This window comes from Macadamia integrifolia, chromosome 9 (genome assembly GCF_013358625.1).
Source record: "Macadamia integrifolia cultivar HAES 741 chromosome 9, SCU_Mint_v3, whole genome shotgun sequence".
Taxonomy (NCBI): domain Eukaryota; kingdom Viridiplantae; phylum Streptophyta; class Magnoliopsida; order Proteales; family Proteaceae; genus Macadamia; species Macadamia integrifolia.
In genome coordinates this window covers 34,868,906-34,888,769 of record NC_056565.1, presented here as the reverse complement: position 1 = coordinate 34,888,769, position 19,864 = coordinate 34,868,906, and the positions used below count along the sequence as shown (strand labels likewise).

The following is a 19,864-nucleotide window of genomic DNA, read 5'->3' as shown; positions in this document are numbered from 1 at the left end:
TTTTTTTGGAGGATAGTTTTATCAGCAAGTAGCATAGAGAACAACCAATGAGAAACACTGAATGGTTTTGTGCATAAGAGGCAAAATATGTCATTTCATGTGAGAAGAGAGAGATAAAAGGTGCTAGTGTATCCTCAATGTCGACTTAGATAACTTTTTTTCTTTTTTTTTTTTTAAAATAATGTGTGATAAACAACGTTTTAAAAGATTTTATATTGTAGTATAGTTTTTAATATAACTCCATTTTTATTTTATTTTTTTGGTAGAAAATATAACTCCATTCATTCTTGAAAACTTTCCATATAAATAGTTACAATATTACAGTACGTTGTAGAGGACAAACATGTTGCCAAGTTTTGCAAAATGACCATATATGTTACATGGCAGCTCATCTAATGATCAAATTTAGCACATAACTTGGTCCGATTGTTCTTTATTCGCCTATAAATTTTCAGCTCAACCCAAAATTTAAACGTAAAAGAAAAAAGAGTGAAATTTAAACCTGAAAGAAAAAAGAGTGACCTTTTTAGTCAAAAAGTAAAAAAAAAAAAATCTGTTTTTTTTTTTACTTTAATGACCCTATACATATGTTACAGAGTATCTACTTCTAACTAATACCATGAGTTGATGAGCCCGTTTCCTTAATTGACAAGTTATTATAAGAGAAGTTTGTGAATCAACTACCCATATGTGCTTGCCTTCCATCTACACTTCTTGTTTTTATAAATGTCCTTTCATGCACTCTTAATGGGATTCAACTCCTCTCCTAAATGGTGATCCAGTTATCGCTCACATCTTGCCCATAACAACTTGGGTGATTGACACAATGTTCAAATGGTGATTCAACGATCACCGCTCTAAAGAGGAGTCGGGTCTCTCTTAATGGCAGTGGGGGACATGGATGTTACCACCGAACTGTATATGCGTAGAGAAATTTGATCGCATCCTATCTTACAAGCTTACATAATACCATCAACAACCTTGAGGTCAATCAATGAGGTTAGACCTTCTAGAAAGAGGACAAAAATATATATGCAAATATGAAGAGAAAAAAAAAACTAGAAAGAGGAATTACAAATGAGAAACCACAAGATCTCATTTTCCTTCTCTTTTACCAAAAAATAACTCCTCTTTTATCCTTCTAGAAAGTCCACAGATATTTTAAAAAAATAAAAATTCAACGAAACAACCAAGTTCATTGCTCTTCCTTTCAAGCCTTCTTGGGTGTCAACAACTCGTTCAACAAGAGGGCCGGAGAAGAGAGGAGGCCAAAAGTCAATGATTGTAGCATTGACCAAGAATTTTGATGTCTCATTATTTTTTATGGAAATTTTTCTACCAAAAAAAAAAATTCTTTTTATGGAAATTTGAATATAAATTCATTAACATGTTTTCATTATGCCAGCTAAATATAATAATCTAAAAGAAAAAGAGAAAACTAATTCACCAAGGATGGTTCCACTTGTCTACTGGAAGAAATTTTCCTACACCCTCTATTTTGTGCCATATGAATAAGAATGTTTGGCATTCTAACCATTGGGTTAATAGTAAATATCTTACTTATATAGGCTACATCTCAAACAAGGCGAATCATCTCAACTGAATTACCCAACAACCTATAATTGCACGTTTACCATATGAATAGCAATCAGAGAGAACTCTTAGGCATCATAAAAGTCAGAGCTCTGAATCTCCTCGAGAAAGTTCCTGGTCTTGTTCTGCTTCAAAGAATAGAAGATTAGTTACTTGGAAAACGAAGGAACACAAGAGTTGAGCTTCATTTAATCGGCTGTGTGATGAGGCTGACTTGTATATAATAGTCTGAATCATGAGAACAAACTTGATGACTACAATGGAATGCAAAAGTAATGGGGCCCTGTGCAGTGGAAGTGCAATACCAAGTTCAGACCCCTTAGCTTACAAAATCAAAAGGTCATTCTTCTTTTACATAGTATATCCACTTAGGGATTATGGACACTAATCTATGATGTGCCAACCTTTAAGCATCAGCTGTTTTAAAACCATGATAAGATGATTACCATCACAAAATAGTGAAAATACCTTCCAATGATTAAAAAATAAGACAATACAAGTGTGTATATGGGGAAGGTCAGATATAGAGAAAGAATGTGCTTGTGCTTAAATCGCAAGTAGTTACCAACAGCCGCATGGGAATGGATTGGCATCATTGGATTTAAATAGGCAATTACCCAAGAATACGCTAATGACAACTTCTATAACGAAAACTAAAACAGTAACCTCATTGTGCTTGTAATGTCATGGGCCAATTACATATTAGATAAATTATATATATATATATATATATATTTTGCATATTTTACGGATTTGTAATACCCAGATTCCATATACAACATTTGGATAAGTTATTAGATAGCCTGGATGTCGCTGTCGAAACTAGCAAAACATATAAAGAGAATGTTGGTTTAGGAGATCACACTAAATCTTTAGGTAATTAAAAGAATTACTACATTGAGTATCGGGAGTTTATTCTTAATTGATACCGTTATTGGAAAATCAGGTTTTTCAACTCGACTCGTTCGGTCAAAAACCTAGTGAGTCGACTTGGTTAAACCCAGTTAGGCCGGGTCTTGTTTTTTTTGTTTTATATATATATAAATACAATAAATATGAAAATAATTCATAAAAATACAGAAAATATATGGAAAATACAGAGAAAAAAAAAAAAAAGAAGAAAATCACATATCAATAATTTGAGAGTTGCAGGCAAGAGTCTTTCTCTTAGTTAGAACGTTAGGTTAAGGTTAAGGATTAGAAAATATAAATTATATCTTCTAACAATCGAACTTCCAATAAAATAAGAACTTTGGATTTAGGATTGGGGAAGTTTCTTGGGTCCCAAGTTCCTTTTGGTAAAAGGGAAGGAGTAGGAGAAGTTACTAAGTTAGGAGTCTTGGGATTTGGGATTATAAAGAGATTTTATTTGATTTTTTAAGTGTCTTTTGATATAATGACCAGATTCAGTGGGTTTTTCAAGATGCGGCTAAAAATTCATGTCAATGTAGAATCGTCTTGACTCGTCTCGAGTCTTTTTTTTTTTTTTTTTTTAACACAGGGCGAGTCTTCGTGACTCTTGACTAGAAATCTCAAATTTTGACTCGACCCGGGTAAATCTTCCCGGTCAAAATCTGGTTTTCCAACTATAATTGATACACAAAATGGGAAAATACAAAGATAATTAAAGATATTATTACTAAAGTGATTCTTAAGTTACCACATTGAGTATTGAATATTAGTTTTGAGTTTCTATGAGGTCATGATGAATGAGAATTCATTCAATGAGCAGGCCTTAGATGCACATGGTGGTATCAGAGAAGTATTTTTGGAAGGTTCTAAAACTTTATAAGAGTTTGTAACCCTAAGCTAGAGTGGGGAACTTCATCGTGTGATAAGAAAAACTTCAAATTTGACACACACATCTAGTTATAATACATACCTAAGATAAATTATCAAATTATGGTAATGGTATTACTTAATGGAAGACTTTTGTCCATGTGGTACAATGCGATTGGTTTAGGTTAGGTGGGGTGGGGTGGGGTGGGGTGGGGTGGGGTGGGGTGGGGGAAAGGGGATTCTTCCAGTATGCACATACCGGGGCCTTCATAGCAAGCATTTCTCAATTGGACAATGCACTCCTTCTAATCTCCTTATTAATTAGTTCTTCCCAATCTTTTTCATCCTTGACCCATATGGTGCAATCCAACTTGCTCCATGCTTTTTTGGCCACACGGGCTCTGCTTTAATTACCTGGATTCCAATCCGACTGCTGAGAGCAGCAAGCTCTCCTACCCATTTTAACAGAAGAAAAATTGAGAGATGTATGATTTGTATTAGGAATTTGAGGAGGAAACATACCGCAATTGCAAGTAGAGCCCATGCATGCGCTCCGGAATTCTTGCAGTCCACCAGTCAAGTAGTTTTTTTCCTTCTCCTTTGCAGAAACTGATCTCCGCTTAGAACTCTCGAGACATCTCAGACAACAGTTTTTATTTTCTCTGTATTGGCATCAATTGCAACCCACCTCTATGCGATCAATGCAACTGCAGTGGCAACTTTAACTGCGTTTGTCCCTTTTATTTTTTCTTCTTTGTTAAGGATGAGGAAGGTAAGCAGTTCTACCATAGCAGAATACGGTTCACAGACCAATTTCCATATTAGATAGACAAAGAATGTTTCCTCATTCCCTTCTGGGTCTCAAAGATATGTAGAACCAGGTATCCCCTTGAATCTTGCATAAAATGTTCCACCAATGTCACAAGCACATAAGAAAAGAATTAATATTATTACAGAGCTAACAATGTACAATACCCCAATTCAGGTGACAATGCAATTGCCTGTACACAATGAAGATATCATTAATACCTACTGAGGCTGCAGTCACATTTTTACCTCCCAAAACTGGAGCATGAAGAATCTGCGAACCTACAAGATATGAAACATTCTTTTATCCGAAGGCATCTGACTGCCTCTATGCAATGTGGGCTCTCTTGTGAGCAACCCACTTACACTCCTCTATATCACAATACCTCCACAGAGTAGACTGCATGCTCACATGAGAGCTACAAAATTGGCAAGCACATTGGCGAAGCTTGGCCCAAACCCTCATCAATCCAAGTCATTTCGCTCAAGACAGGATATCTTGTACTGGATCTTGTTTGGCAGTGATTGAAGCTTGCAGACCCGCGCAAGTGGATTGCTTGCCTTAGTAAAAGATTTCCCAATCTACACAAGAAAAAAATTTTGAAGAACCTGGCGGTCATCCTCACTTGGCGAGCCCAATTAAAGAAGACCAAATGATTTGGCAAAGATACCATCTTCCTTTAAGCCCGGGGAGGAGTGCCAAGCATCTTCCTTAGTATCCTTCTTTTTATTGGATAAGCATATCACCAGATTCAGTCTGCTAACATTTTTGTTCCTTATGGGACGACAAGCAGAAGATAAAGTGAATGGCATCCCCTTGCTGAGTCTTTTTTAGTTCTTGGATCCTCCCAATCTGTGGCTTCACTAACAGGATATGCCAGTTCTGACCACTCTTGGCTTTCTGCAGAAGAAAATATCCATGGAGCTAATTCCCTTTAAAATTGTTCAGTTCTGGGGGCAAGCTTCATAAGATTATGGGCAAGAGACGGCCGCCAGTTCCCATGGCCCCGACCAGCGTGGGGGCCAATCTGAATGAGACTTTTTAATTTCATAGGGGATAGGGCAATAATTTCATGCACCCGCGTCTGGGCGCAGGTGGACACGCAACCAGGCAGCTTTCTTTCCCCCCAAGATTATATATTAATTTAATGCCCTCAAAACTCCCCAAGCCGCAGAGAAAATCTCCATATATCATTTTCTGATTACGAATCTCTCTTCCCCACCAGTCCTGCAGAACTTTGCTTATTTTGGAAACCATTATGCCATGAATCTCGAGATTTCTCCCCTGATTGATTGAAATCATCCAAGGACTTCTCTGCTGGCAGCTTCATATCTCTGTGTCCTCCATTCCTTGATAATGATGATATATTCAACTTCCCCTCGTCTTCCGATGGAGTACCAGACCTGGAATCAGACTGCATGTCCAAATGTCTATGTCTTGGTCCAACTGTTCTCAACCCCCTCATGTTAGAGGAAGCCTTACCAGGCAACGGAGTGTAAGGAGGTCCTTTAGAGACCAGAAAATCTTTCGGAAGAGACTCCATGTCAGCATAACAACTCCTTGCCTTGGCATCATTGATCAATGCAGCCCAGTCATCAGATTGAATCAGGGCATTGGCATTGCCCATTACCTATTATTAAAACGTAAAATCTAGTAAGTAGGGGTCACCATCAATATGGCGTGTGCGTGTGCGTGTGCATGTGCGTGTGCGTGTGCGTGTGCGTGTGCGTGTGCGTGTGCGTGTGCGTGTGCGTGTGCATGTGCCAAACAACAAGGTAAAATGTAAGAGAACGAAAATTCCCGTACCCACAGTGCTCTTCTTGCACGAGTGAGAGCAACATTCATTCGGCGAATATCAGAAACGAAGCCCACACCATGATTTGAGGCCCGAACACAGGACATTATAATGACATCACGTTCTTGGCCCTGAAATGCATCTACAGTATTGATATAAAGGTCCTTACCTTCTTCTGAATTCAGAACCTCCTCAAACTCACGTTGAAGGCATTTCAACTGCAGTTTGTATGGTGTTATTATGCCAACGGAAATCTTGCCTACACCCAAGGATTTCAAAGTCTTCTGAAGATGCTCATAAATGCGGAGACAAAATTGTGCTTCATGAATATTCTGATAAGAGACAGATCCTCCTCTATGGGACTCCCGTCCATGCGTGATATCATAAAACACATAAGGTCTCAATAATTGATCCTTATAGTAAGGCTCATCTGGTAGTTTAGCTACGCTTTCACTATCGGTCAGACGCCCTTGGTAGAAGTATCTTGATGGGAAATCCCTGATCTGGGGATGCATTCTATACTGCACAGATAACAACATTGTAGGGCAGCCTGCTTGCTGGAACCTTTCAAAGAGGCTTCTACTGTATAACAAGGTCCCAGCTGCCTTGCTAATAACAGTGGCAGGGAGCTGTTGTGGATCCCCAACAAGAACACAACGAGCTGCACCCAGAGAGAGAGGAGGAAGAACTGCAACTTCACTAGCCTGGGCTGCCTCATCAATAACAACCATATCAAAACCATGAGTAAGACGAGAAAACAATTTACGCCCACTACTTGAAACTGTAGTAAAAACAATCTCAGCTTCATTGGCAAAACTTGCTTCCAGATGACCACGAGCTTCTTCCAGATTGAAGCTACTACCAGCACGAAACCTTGCTTCTAATATAAGAAGGCGGGACAACTCCACCAGATTTTTATCCCTCGCTTCCACAGCTGCTGCAAGGTTTTGCAGCAATGCATCCCGACTTTGGTCCCGAGCAACAAGAACATCAGGATCAACTCCAACAGATCCTTGAGCTCGGCCTGCCGCTGCTGCAACATTTAGTTCCCTCTGAAGATAAGCAATCTGACGTGAATATTCAGCTTCGCGTACTCTTAACTGCTGCATCCATCCAATAACTTCTTCACGGCTCTTAACTAGCAGTTGTTCGGTTCTTCGTTCAACAGAAACAGCCTGTGCAGCGCGTGTTTGTGAATCAACACCAACTCGGGCCACATCAGGCCGATAGACTTTCATCTCGCCATCAATGAATCCACGGTCAAGAACACGTGCAAGCAATTCATCAGTGGCTGCATTTGAAGGAGCACACACAAGCATTCTAGGTTTCGGACAGAGTTTTGGTAGTGTACGGAAGAGGTTCTGATCCATACTTTGAAGAACCTCATCAATTGATCCTGTGCTGACACTCTCAGAATTGCTCTCATTAGCGTGCTTATAACTTTCAGGAGCAAGTTTCTTGAGCAGAGCAGTATAATAGTGCTGATACTGAACAAGATGGATAACATTTAGCATTCCCCAGACGGTGTGTGTTTTCCCTGTTCCTGGAGGCCCTTGAACCAGAGTGAAAGGCCACGGATCTTGCCTCTTAGTCATGCCACTACTCGTTCCAGCAGCAGTATGCGTCCCGGCCCATTGAATAGCAGCCAACTGGGGCCCGTTGAAGGTTCTGTGTAGGTATTCAACGAAGTTCTGAGTGAAACATTCAGGCATGGCAGGGGGCTGCTCTTCATATTTTGGGAACTGCTCTGGACTAGGCTTAAGGATTGCAGTTTGCATCTGCAGAGAACAATACAAAGGTTTTATATACCACTTTGCATGCAAGTAATTATAACAAATACATAGCATTACAAAGTTCTGTCTTATAAGATAGGGATATGACCTGCAAATTGAGACGACGAAACGCATGCAGGGCAATATATTCGCGTTGGGTAGTCGCCAGAGAACCAAGGACAGTCAAAAACCAGATACCCTTGGGATGAAATTTCTTTAAAATATGATCATCATTGCTAAAAAGTCACAAAGAAAAAAAATCATTGAAAATTACTCACTGGCGAGGATGTTATAGCTTAAGAGCGAAAATTACTAATGCATGAAATGCAAATAACCAAACAAAGCCAACCAAAAGAAAAAACCAATGGTCCAAATCCAACCTGTTAGGATCAAATGTATCACCAACGTAAAAATGGAGGATGGCGCCAGGAGGATCACGAGTATCAATAGGAATATGTCGCCTAACAGTACCAGCTACACGGCCAGTGACCCCGGCCTCAACATCATCCTCACTTGCACCAGGTTGGTTCCGCCTAAATCTCACTGCTTGATACAATATTAAGTTTAGATAATCAACCATAAACATAAATACCATATCGGAACAAACAGAAAATCAGTGCTCATATCAAACCTGTTCCAGGTTTCGGAGATGAAAGAACTGCAACATCACCTTCCTTAAATGTCCACTTGAATTCATGCATAGGAAGAACTATTACATCGTACCATCCTGAATCCCAAAAATGAATTCATAATTTTTAAAACAAAAACAAAAGCCATGGACATTGTCCATCATCAGAGACTCACTAGAATACTCACAGGTAAGCAAACACAACTATGGAGCTTCACAAAACAATTATAAACAAATACAGATTGAACACAAAATAATGCATAAAAATTTGTAGCAAAGCACAGCAAAAATCCTAAAAGTTTTCAGAGACAATAATCTTAACATTCTTTTTTTTATTTTAAATTTTATGCACTAGTGTGAGTTCATAATACTCGTTGAGACATGGCAACACCTTGCAGAAAAATGATGATTAACCAAAATGAAATTCAATTAAAAAAGCATCTAAAAAGTGTGAGAGCTAATTACCTCTTTCTCGCCTTTCAACATTCTTTATTCGCACCATTACGTGCGCGTAACTGGAAACAGTTTCTGTTTGTTCCTCCCAAGTACTATATAGCTGTGCCCGGCATTCCTCAAAAAGCAAAGGCTCAAATACTCTGACATACTCTTCCATAGATTCAAACCGCCCAGGAACACATTGGAGTTCAGCCTCCTCTGATTGGGGGGGCAGGGGGGAGCATACCATCAAGTTAGAGAAGCATCAACTTAATACAATCTCAAAATAGAAACTAGGATAAGAAAGAGAACAGCAGAAAACCTAGATAACAGAGGCAGTCAAAACTTAAAACCCTCAGAAGAAATTAGAATATAGTTATACGAAGCTTGGTAGCTTGTTATGCCAAACAGTGAGCCTCCTCCTATACATACTTCATTGCATTTTTAGTCGAGCTATATTTAAACCTCTTTCAAACTTAAATAGTAACTCCTTTAATATCTCCCCCCCCCCCCACCCCCAAAAATAAACCCAAAAATAAACCCCCACCCAGCTCTTGAAGAGGGGAAAAAATAAGATAAAGAATGAAAGAGGAAGACAAGATATTTCAGGAATATCTGCTGCTTATGAAAAATTGTTCAAGGAAAACAAAAAATAAACTTACATGATATTATGAATCAAACCCAGAGGAACTTAACACAGCTGGCAGTTCATATCTGCCCCTTGGGAACTTAGGTGGCACCAATAAACACAAGCAGGTAGGCCCTCCTATCCACTATTCCAGTCAAATTTTAGTGCAACAGGTTACCACCTAGCAAAAATTCCCTCTTGGATCTTTCTGACAGAAAACTACTAAGTGACCTGTAACCACTAAAAAATAAAGCGGAAGAACCAAACATACGATGTGGGCCATAATTTGAAAGGGCCAATGTTCCCATCATGGCTCATTTAGAGAGCCAGTCTACACAGCCCTAAATATATGACAAATGGTTAGAAATTTCGCATAATAATTCGGTTTCGATCAAAATTGAAATGAAATTATTATCGAAATTGCAGTGTCAAAATGGACCGAAAATTGTGAAATGGACCGAAATTTCATCTAAATATTTCGTTTTCTAAAGAAATCAAAATGGTGTCAAAATCTGAAATTCCAAAACTTGATATGTCAAATGGGAGCTTACTGGTGCCCAAGATTTCTCGGCATGTATAAATTTTTCTACTCATTCAGAACATGACTCTGCCACGTGGAATTTTAAAGCTTTGGAAAATGGTTGAAAAATCAAATTTGACAATTTGATTTAATGGCTAAAAAGACAAGGACAAAATTTAATACATAGTGTTGTTGTTGTTGTTGTGTGCCTTCCAGTTGATGTGAAGCCTGAAACTTGTCACATTGTAACAAAAAGAGTAATCATGGATTCCCAGGGTCAACACTCCATATGGCCTACATTGATAGACAATGAGGTCAAGCTTGCCTTTACAGGATCCGGTAAAAAATAATTTTCCCAATTTGATATGTGGCCAAAAACAAAAGGTCCTCTCTTTGTCTAACAGCCTTGATTGGTCAGATCAGTGCTTCTTGTGGCACAAATAAAGCTGCATTCCAGCTAAGCCCATGAAAACAACCATCCAAAAAACACCATAAAAGTAAACAAATTTACAAACTATTATCACCATTTGTTATCCGAATAACAAATGTTTTTCTCTTTCGAATTCAAAAGGTGCAGTCTTTCTATGAGCATACAATACTTCAAAAAGTCACCAAATGCAAGACCAAATTCTTAGGGCTTTGTTTGCCACAATTAATATGAATAAATGCTAATAAAATTAACATTATTCATTTTTTTGGGTGAACAAAGAATTCATTACAAAAAGAAGAAAAGAGATACAAGGAACCTCATATAAGGGGAAAAGGAGGAACATAAAGAGAACAAAACAAAGCAATGCAAAAAACCCAACTGCCAAGGAAAGGGAAGTGTAAGGAAATGGGCAAAGCCCCAGGAGGCAACATATCATTCATTACTTAACTAGCAATCAGGGATATAGTTCCTTCAGTGTTTTCCGTAGTAATGATAATGGTAATTATAATAATAAATATATATATATATTAATATACATTAGGGAAAATGGTTTGTGAGGGAGTGTGGCCCCAGCACCCAAACACATGGGGGCAAAATGACTGCCCCTGCCCCTGTAAAATGCAAGATGATGCCCTTGTTGATGCTTCCTCATGCAGTGCAGTCCCATTGGACCCCGTGCACACTCCCCCACAGAAAACACTTCCCCTATAAATTATCATTTTCATTATAATGACTATTATCATTACTACGGAAAGAAACGAAGGAAATATATCCCTTATGGCTGAATAACTCATGATTTTGTCAAAACATGTGATGGAGGAGCTCCCATAATGGGAATGCTCTTGTCACGAATGGAGCCTGAAGCAAATCATAATTCTGTTTCGAGAATTCAAAATTCAACACAACACAAACTCCACATCAATTCCACCATTACATAGGTCATACATAGCTTTGGGCATAGTTATTAAGCCATTTACCATGCATAAGAGTCATTTCAGAGTCAAATCGCCAGACATTCGGCTGCATGATAGTTTAATGGCTGGTTTCCAGTCAGCCACTTAATTTTTAAATTTTGGATCATAATAATAATACTATATAATTATATGCTACTTTTTTAATGGAAATTTTTCATGTGACAATGTCTGGTACACTTGAGCACCTGAGAGCTTACACTTAAAAGAACTAAGAAAATTAAAGTTAGTTTGTTTCTCCAAGGAAAATAAGATTCTTGCCTTTACATTCCATTCCCCACAATTAAGCAAACAATTGAACAGCAATGTGCACAGGAACCAACTGAAAGGCCTAAATAAAGAGCTGAAAGTAAAATGTCAAGAGATAACAAGACAATATGAGTTAAAGATTACAAACCTGGATGATGCCAAAACTTTTCATTAGTCACCTCCCGCAGAAGACGTTCCACAGAGGTATCCTGAGACTGTGTGCTATTCGCAGTTTGTTTCTTGGAAGGAAGATGCTTCTTGTTACCCAACTTTAGGTCCATGGAATTTTGATTGGGAACAGCCTGTTTCCTAGCTGGAACCAGTGGATTTTTCAGTTGTCTAGATTCCAATGGCTGCTTCCATGAACTTTGTCTCAGGATGGGTGGTTGATGTACCTCTGCAAGGATTTCAACACTGTTTAGCCTCCTAGACTTTGCTTGAGATCCTTGGCCTGTATCACCATTGGATTCAGATTTCTGGTCACCAATATTCATTAGAGTGCCTCCTTCATCAAATGACGCATCTCCTTGTTTCTGATCCTTGCCAGTTCTTTCTACACTACACTCAGCTGGAGCGGGAATATTTCGAATTTCCTTAACTGTACGGGCAGTTAAAGGTGACGAAATGGTTTGCCGCCTTGGCGTTGACGTTTTGATATGTGCAGCTTGTTTGACATCCTCCAAATTAAGAAACATTGTCTGCCTGCTACGTTTTTTCCCCAGCATTGCCTCCTTGTGTTGGTCAAGCTTATGCCTCTTCCCAGGATTATTCGCACACTTAAGCGCATGACTTGCTTCAATTCCTTTAACTTCTTTTTTATTCACAACCAAGGACAACTCCTCCAGTCCATCAATGTTCGTGTCCCCTTTGGCATTAGCCTCTAAATGTCGGCTGTTGTTACCCATCTTTTCTGATGACTCCAGATCCAATCCTGAAGAAGCATAACTCCAGTTCTCATCCTTGATTATGTTTGTGAATTCATCCTTGTCACCCTGAGGCAATTGGGAATCACAAGAGATACTCTCAGAAGCCTTGTTAGTAACAGAAAGATCAGTTTTCTCAGCCAGTTCCTGTGTCTCTGCATTTTCACCATTAACATTAATTGATTGTTCACGCTTATCATTGTCTGAATTCATTCCAAAGGCATCAGCAGAACCCTCTGCATCAGACCATTCCCCTTCCTCTCTTTCCACACCTTGGGAATCTGCAGGGCCGGCAGCCAACGGTGATGTTGTTTTAGTTTCCTCACCATATGTAGATGAAGCATTCATGGAATTCAAATCATCTACCTTCTTCTGTTTAACATCGTTTTCAGAGCTATTTACATGCTTAGGCCTAACAAAAGGTTGGAAGCCCGAAACAGAGGATGCATGGGAGAAAGCATGGTTATTCAGTATTCTCTGAGAACCCTCAGATGAAGAAAACAAATCAGAGGCATGAGAATTCAACGATGGCAGTGCCTTTTGAGGCTGCAAGCAGAGGACACCATCAGTTTCCTCGTCCTCTTCAGCAGGGGGTTCATTAAGATCAAAGAAAGGCCTTCCTCGACAACCCATCTCATATGTAAAGGCATACAAAACAAAATATACTTCAAAACAGCACTACGTGTTACTTTTTGTGGTTTTCTTTTACAGGGAAAAGCACATCACATGCCAACAATGCCGCTGAGAAGGAAGATTCTTTAGAACCATGAAACCCTCAAATAACTTCTGAGAGTGTGACGTTCCTGCTAGTCAAATTCAGAACATCCAAAAAAAGATTAGTGGTAGTCATGGGCAAACTAACAAAAAAGAATACACTAAGTGGAGTAAACAGAACACCTCGGAAAATTCATGAATTAACAAAATGTCCACGTTAAGTTACTAAACCAAATTAAAGTTATTCCTTTTCTCCAGGATAACAACTAAAAGGGTCTCATGCTTAAGCTGCAAGAATATTTAATTGCTGAAAATTATTATTGGATGTTGAATCACAAATCCTATGTTCCTAACAGACAATCACATGCACACAAGGGGGAGCAATCCCAATGAACTTATAGATGCACTTTTTCTGAAGAGGATAAATAAGCATTGATCAGTCTGGTGTATGAATCTCAAATTATAGGAAGAGAATAAACAGTTCCATCTATTTCCATACTTTACCATATTACTGTATTTGAGCGTGGGAATTGGCGCATGGTAAGGTTGCTCCATTGCAACCTACTGGTCGCAGGTTCAAGTTGGGAAATAGACTCCAATGTATACAAGCACATTGAAGGGAAATGTTGAAACAAAATATCAAAAGAGCATATGAAAGTACATAATGGAAGTTTCAGCATTAAAGAAATTAACAAAACGAAAAACCCAAGGATCCTTTTTAGACACAAATATGGAAACAAGGAAATATTGTTTAAAATCTCCATCCCTTGGCGTCCATAATCCCTACATGGATGATCATTGTTTCTCCAGTGCATAGTGAAGATCATCCATCAACTCTGGGTCAAAGGTACAACAGATTAATCCAACTCATAGAATCAGGTGAGATCTAGCAGAGAATAGAATACAAAAGACAAGGGAACATATCCAACAAATACTTGATTCAAACTAGAGTTATCTATATAACCAAGCAAAAGAACCCCCCCCCCAGAAAAAAACAAAGAACAGAAGTTCACAAGCATGAACAATCCCATGAATAAAATGAACTAATAATTAGACAGAAAGGAAATCACATCTAGATAACCCTAACTGCCAAAAGCAGGCCTAAATAACATTGCATTATTTGCATTCAGAGGGTAAAAAACCAAACCTTAAACCCAGATCAAAAAAATTGCAAAACAAAACTAAACAAACCACGTTCAAAATCCAATGGGGAAATAGATGGGGAGGGAACAGCATGGATCACCTAGCCCCTTCCCCCATCGCCTCACTGACCGACGGCTACTCAAAAGCTATTAGACTATACTCTTCAATTAACTAAAGAAAGCTGCCCGATCAGACATCAGGGATCGAAACAAAACCCCTCAAGGAAAAAGATTCTACGCACTTCTTAGCTAACTATCCTGAAAGCAACTCAGCATTTTTGTTAGGGTTTCACGTACCAGAGCTCAAGCAAAAGTTTTCCAGATACCCGTTAATCCTTACTCCAGAAGAAACAATCCTCAAATCAAACAATGAATTCACTCTATAAATATAATCCGATCTCTTTCAATCCTCAAACAATAGAAAGCCCCGGAAGCAATCCATTCTGATTGCAAAAGCAATGGATAACAGATGAATTTGCGAACACAAACCCAGAAACAATAAAGCGAATTAATATCAATATTTCGATCTATTCCTCCGCTATCTGTATTCACTACTCCCCAAGTTGAGAATTTAATCCAAAAATAAATAAAAGAAAATTATACATATAAAATAAGCATTAGGTTCCTAGACAAATAAACGGAATCTTACCTCTCGTGAGCTCCAAATCTTAGATAGAGAGAAGAAGAGAGGAACTAGAGAACGCGAGCCAGGGAGAGCAAGAGCGAGAGCCAAGAGAGAGAGAAAGAACGCAAATATGAGGAAAGGGAGGATGTGGTGACGGGTTTATATAGGAAATATCGAAGCCCGCCTCACCAGACGGATAATTCTCCGATCACCGTTAAACACTTTACGGGCTCTATAGATAGTTGGGTTACCTCTAATTTATTGTTTCGTTTATCCTTTCAAGGAAAAAAATAAGGCTTTCTACTTATAAATAGCCCCAAATGTTCATTTTATTTACAACAATTGCCACCATTGATTTTAACATATATACCCAAGATTATGGATCATGAATAAGGCCATTTTTGTCTCCTAATATAAGTTAACTTCTCCCTCTATTAGTATCAAATAGAAGAAATCAATAAAATAAAAGTACATGGTTAGGTGCTTCAATTTTTCCAGATTGGAATTTAACTAACACCCTCGCTTGCACTTATTTAAATAAAAAGTTCATAAAATTTTAATCCAATTGTTCTAAGGTGTGATTGACACTTTTTCCACGCGTGTGCCAAATCATAACTCAATCAATTATATGATAATAATAATGTTGTTGATTATGACGATGATGTCCGAAGACATACATATACCCATGGTGATCTCAAATTAAAAAATCGAATGAGATTGAATGGTATCTTATGAATCTTTTGAGACATATAACCATATGAAAATTTAGATCCATCTTTATGAAATTTTAAGGCATGATTTGTATTTCATGAGGTATATTTACTATTTTAAAAGGTTAAGCTCGACTAATTTTCTCATATATGATTTCTTTGAATAAGTAATGCCATGTGCATAAATGATGTGATTGATCAAGACCATCTATTAGTCGAATGCATAAATAATGTGGTTGATAAACACCATCAATCTATTAGGTTACGGAACTTTCTTTACCAACCAAACCCCTAGTGCTATAGTTCATCACACTTATTCTTCTTATTTATATACGATGTAGCATTATTTAATTAAAAATTTTCCATATTTGCTTTTGATGATCACAAATCAAAATATCACATGGGATTGAATGATTTTTTATGAATTGATTTTGAGACATAAACATGTGATCATTTTCTTTGATCCATTAATACCACCACGTACACAAATGATGTGGATGATCTAGACCATCTATTTAGATATGAAATCCCAAGTGTTATAGAGTTCGCTGTAAAGATTTTTTTTCTTACCCTCATAGATCACCTACTTGTACCAGTAGGTTTCATATATAATTGGGAGATGGCATATGTTTCACATGCTGCCACCATTAAGAGCATCAGGAAGGGCAATTATGGTAGCAAAATGGCATGTCACAATTGTCCGTACTTGAAGAGTACCAGTACGGGTAGGTGATCCAAACCAACTTTAACTATTAATTGAAACTTACCAGATAAATACATCAAAGCCAAGAAATGGGCAACTTTTGAATTGCCACACAATAGATTAGGAAAGACAAACAGTCCTCTTCGTAGCATATAAGGAAAAATAGATGGGGAATATTGAATATTTTAGAAATTTAGTGGAAAAAGTAAGGGTATTTTAGACATTTGGATGCTGAGTTGTAATTTTCAAATAGAATTTTCAAAAAAATATTTTATTTGTCTTTTTTCCTATTTCCAAACTCAAGACCTCCTGATGTCTTGATGAGTGTGGGTTTTCCGCACCATGATCTCACCTAGTGTGCTAGGCCTTGTGTTAAAACTTGTCACATTAATGAAGAGGGTGGAGTGTATAGATCACTAGAATTTGTGTCCCACCAAATTTTTCATGCAGCAAAAATGTTATATATACGTTTAAAATTTATAAAAATATAAAATACAAAAATATTAACTTAAAAATAAATAAATAACAACAAGATAAGCTTATTCAGTTTCCTAATAATTGTGATACCAGGAGAATTATAGGAAAGAGATGTTTAGGGAAATCGGAGAAAGAAGACGTTGCATGTTAACATACGCATTCGTCTTCTTGCTAGGTGGAAATAGTTCAAGAAAAATGAGGAGAAGAAACAAGGTATAAGAATTGATTGACCTGACAGTCCTATCTTGGGATATTAGACAAGTGATACGAATTTTGGAATGAAACTTCTAGTCTACATGTGCATTCGTTTTCTTGCTACGTAGAAACAGTTTAAGAAAAATGAGCAGAAGAAGCGAGGTACAAGAATTGATTGACTCATCCGGCCCATGACCTGACGGTCCTAACTTGAGATATCAGACAAGTGATACAAATTTTGGAATGAAACTTCTAATCTATCAAGTAAGACAAAAGCGACTTACGAACACTAGGATAGCCTAATGGTGGTAGCTTCAGCTTGTGGAGTCGACACCCAGGGGAGGAGGTCATGGGATCAAACCCTGTCGTACGCATTGTGTGAGTGTGTGTGTGTGTGTGTGTGTGTGTATTTTTATTTATTCTGTACCAGCTAGCCCAGACACCTTGGTTAACAAAAAAAAAAAAAGTAAGACAAAAGCGACCGATGAGAGGAAGGGTTAACTTCATTCTCTCTTTGAGTGAAGAAGATAAATGGTACATATAGACACTGAGGAGCCTATATCATTTCATCCTTTTATTTTTGTCGAGTGGAACATTTCATTTTATTGATGGGTTCTAACTCCAAATAACATATACATGGAGCTTGCATATGTTTTGTTGCGTGATTACCTAGCTTAGGTTGTTGAAGCCACCCAACATGGGGTAACCGCATCAAAATTGTCTGCAGTGAGGCGATGAGGTGCAGTGAGCATCCAACGGTTGAGATGCATTGGTCGACTCTCTCAGTCATTGAATGCTCACTACACCTCACTATTCACTATAGACAATTTGGAACCTTCTAAAAACGAAATATCAACAGCAAACATTGAGAAAGAGACGTGAGGGATGGGGAAGAAAGTAAATCATTTTTAAACAAAATAATAGGGGGAAAAAAAGGTGAGAAGCCAATTTATAAATATTAACAAAATAAAAAATTTCAATAAACATGATGAAGCAACCTGGAAAAAAAAAATATGTTTCCATTCTTAAGAGATAGTGATTGACTAAAAAGTATTAGCTTGCGCTACAATAACGACTAGGGTTCTCTCTCTCTCTCTTTCTTTTTTCTTTTTTTTCAAAAACAATTATACTTATAAAAAAACAGATACATGAGATACACAAGGTCTGAATACATTTTCTAAACGATTATATTTAGAAAAAAAGATGAAACTCAAAATGTATCATTTTTTTTTTGTTTAAGGATATATAATGATAAAGGAAAAGAAAATTGCCAGGTCATATGGCCCTTGTACTAGCATGGGGCCAATGGAAACAATCCAACAAGGGAGGGGGGGTCACAGGGGCGATCATTTCACTCATTATATGTTTGGGTGTAGAGGCCACACTATCTAGCATCAATCCCCCGGTTTAATATATTTATTGGAGAAAGAACACTAATATGTAATATGTAATAATGCCTCTCTCTCTCTCTCTCTCCTCCTTCTTTCTATGAAATGATATATTTGTCCCCTATTGTGGGAGGAGAAAGATAGACACATGGGGATGCTAGCATACACCATGCAGTAGTACTGGTAACTCTTTAATCCCCATATTTATATATTTTTTTCGATAGAAATATATTTTATTATTGAAGCGTGTCCATTGCAAGGTATCTACATGGCAAACATTATATATCCACGAAGTGGAGATATACCAACTTGTTTCACACGCACAAGATAGAACCTTTATAGCAAAGGAGTTAGTCACACTATTAGTCTCCCTTGGAATATATTGGAATAAACAGTTCCGAAAATAACTCGACGTGTTTGATATCCAAAACTACAAACGACACCTTCACCAATTGGGGGAGGGGGAAGGGAGGGGGAAGACTTAGATATCAGGGATGGTAGATCTTGGCAGCCTGATTCCACCTCTAGTTCATCAACCCCTTCCACAATATTGTCCAGAAGGCCAGTTCTAATTGTCGAGGCCTCTCCTTAAAGAGGTGAGAAAGCTAGTTGGTATAGATATAGCTAGAACATGGCACTCAATAATATTTTGAAGGATACAGCCTAGACCCCCTTTACTATTGACCAAAGAAGCATTAGTATTGAGCTTGTAGTATGGAGAAACTGGGGGAGTCCAAATTTTCTGGTAGACACGAAAGCTGGTCGATGGTAAACCTTTAGAGTGTCATTCCTCGCATTCCAGATAGACCACCAAATAAAACCTCCCAAATAAATCTCTATAATTATATAACGGAATTTTTTCCTGATGGGAAATATAGTACTTGTGCTTGAGCAAATGGCCAATAAGAACACATAAGGAAACATTTATGTACATGTCATTTTCCATTTCATGGGACTAGGTGGTCATTTTATTCCTATATATCTGGACGCAAGGGCCATACTCCCCCCACAAAAAACTTTTTCCCATTTATTATTTTAAGTGATAATAAAAATCTATTATTTGAAGTATTTTTCATTTTATATATATGAAAAATAAAGGATTTTTTACATCAACCTCCCCTGCCATTTGCTATAATTACAACATCCCTATTAAAAAAACAAAAAATTACATTTACACCCACAAAATTTAACACCGTTAGCATCTTATTCAGGTTAGGCCATTAGGTTCATTGAAACTTTTTGAAAACCCGAAAATACCCTCATATATCTTCATCCCGACAAATCCTCCTCTGTCCTTTTCTAAAGTCTGCACATACCTCAGCAAGCCGCGAGCGAAGAACCAGGCGACAGGGCGACGAGAAGGCTTCTCCTCTCCGACA

General features: G+C 37.9%; 1 protein-coding gene across 2 annotated transcripts; it reads right to left on the bottom strand.

Moving 5' to 3' along the window:
* Positions 1-4,302: 4,302 nt before the first annotated feature.
* On the bottom strand, positions 4,303-15,210 carry LOC122088956 (probable helicase senataxin). 2 transcript variants are annotated; one of them, XM_042658339.1, is made up of 8 exons: positions 15,037-15,210; positions 11,757-13,337; positions 8,841-9,029; positions 8,379-8,474; positions 8,128-8,290; positions 7,857-7,983; positions 5,987-7,753; positions 4,303-5,810 (listed from the first exon to the last, which is right to left on the bottom strand). In XM_042658339.1, exons 2-8 carry the CDS (start codon positions 13,162-13,164, stop codon positions 5,382-5,384), a joined length of 4,179 nt encoding a protein of 1,392 aa, XP_042514273.1. In that variant the 5' UTR covers positions 13,165-13,337; positions 15,037-15,210; the 3' UTR covers positions 4,303-5,381. The 2 variants fall into 2 exon arrangements, with proteins under 2 accessions (XP_042514273.1, XP_042514271.1); XM_042658337.1 differs by having other exon boundaries at positions 11,757-13,334.
* Positions 15,211-19,864: the final 4,654 nt, after the last annotated feature.

Bases quoted from the DNA above. Each gene is read 5' to 3' on its own strand.
- LOC122088956 (XM_042658339.1), bottom strand. From the start codon at position 13,164: ATGGGTTGTCGAGGAAGGCCTTTCTTTGATCTTAATGAACCCCCTGCT. The intron at 9,030-11,756 runs GTTTGTAATCTT...CCCCCCAATCAG, and splicing joins AAAGTTTTGGCATCATCCAG to AGGAGGCTGAACTCCAATGT. The intron at 8,475-8,840 runs GTAATTAGCTCT...TTTGGGATTCAG, and splicing joins TGTTGAAAGGCGAGAAAGAG to GATGGTACGATGTAATAGTT.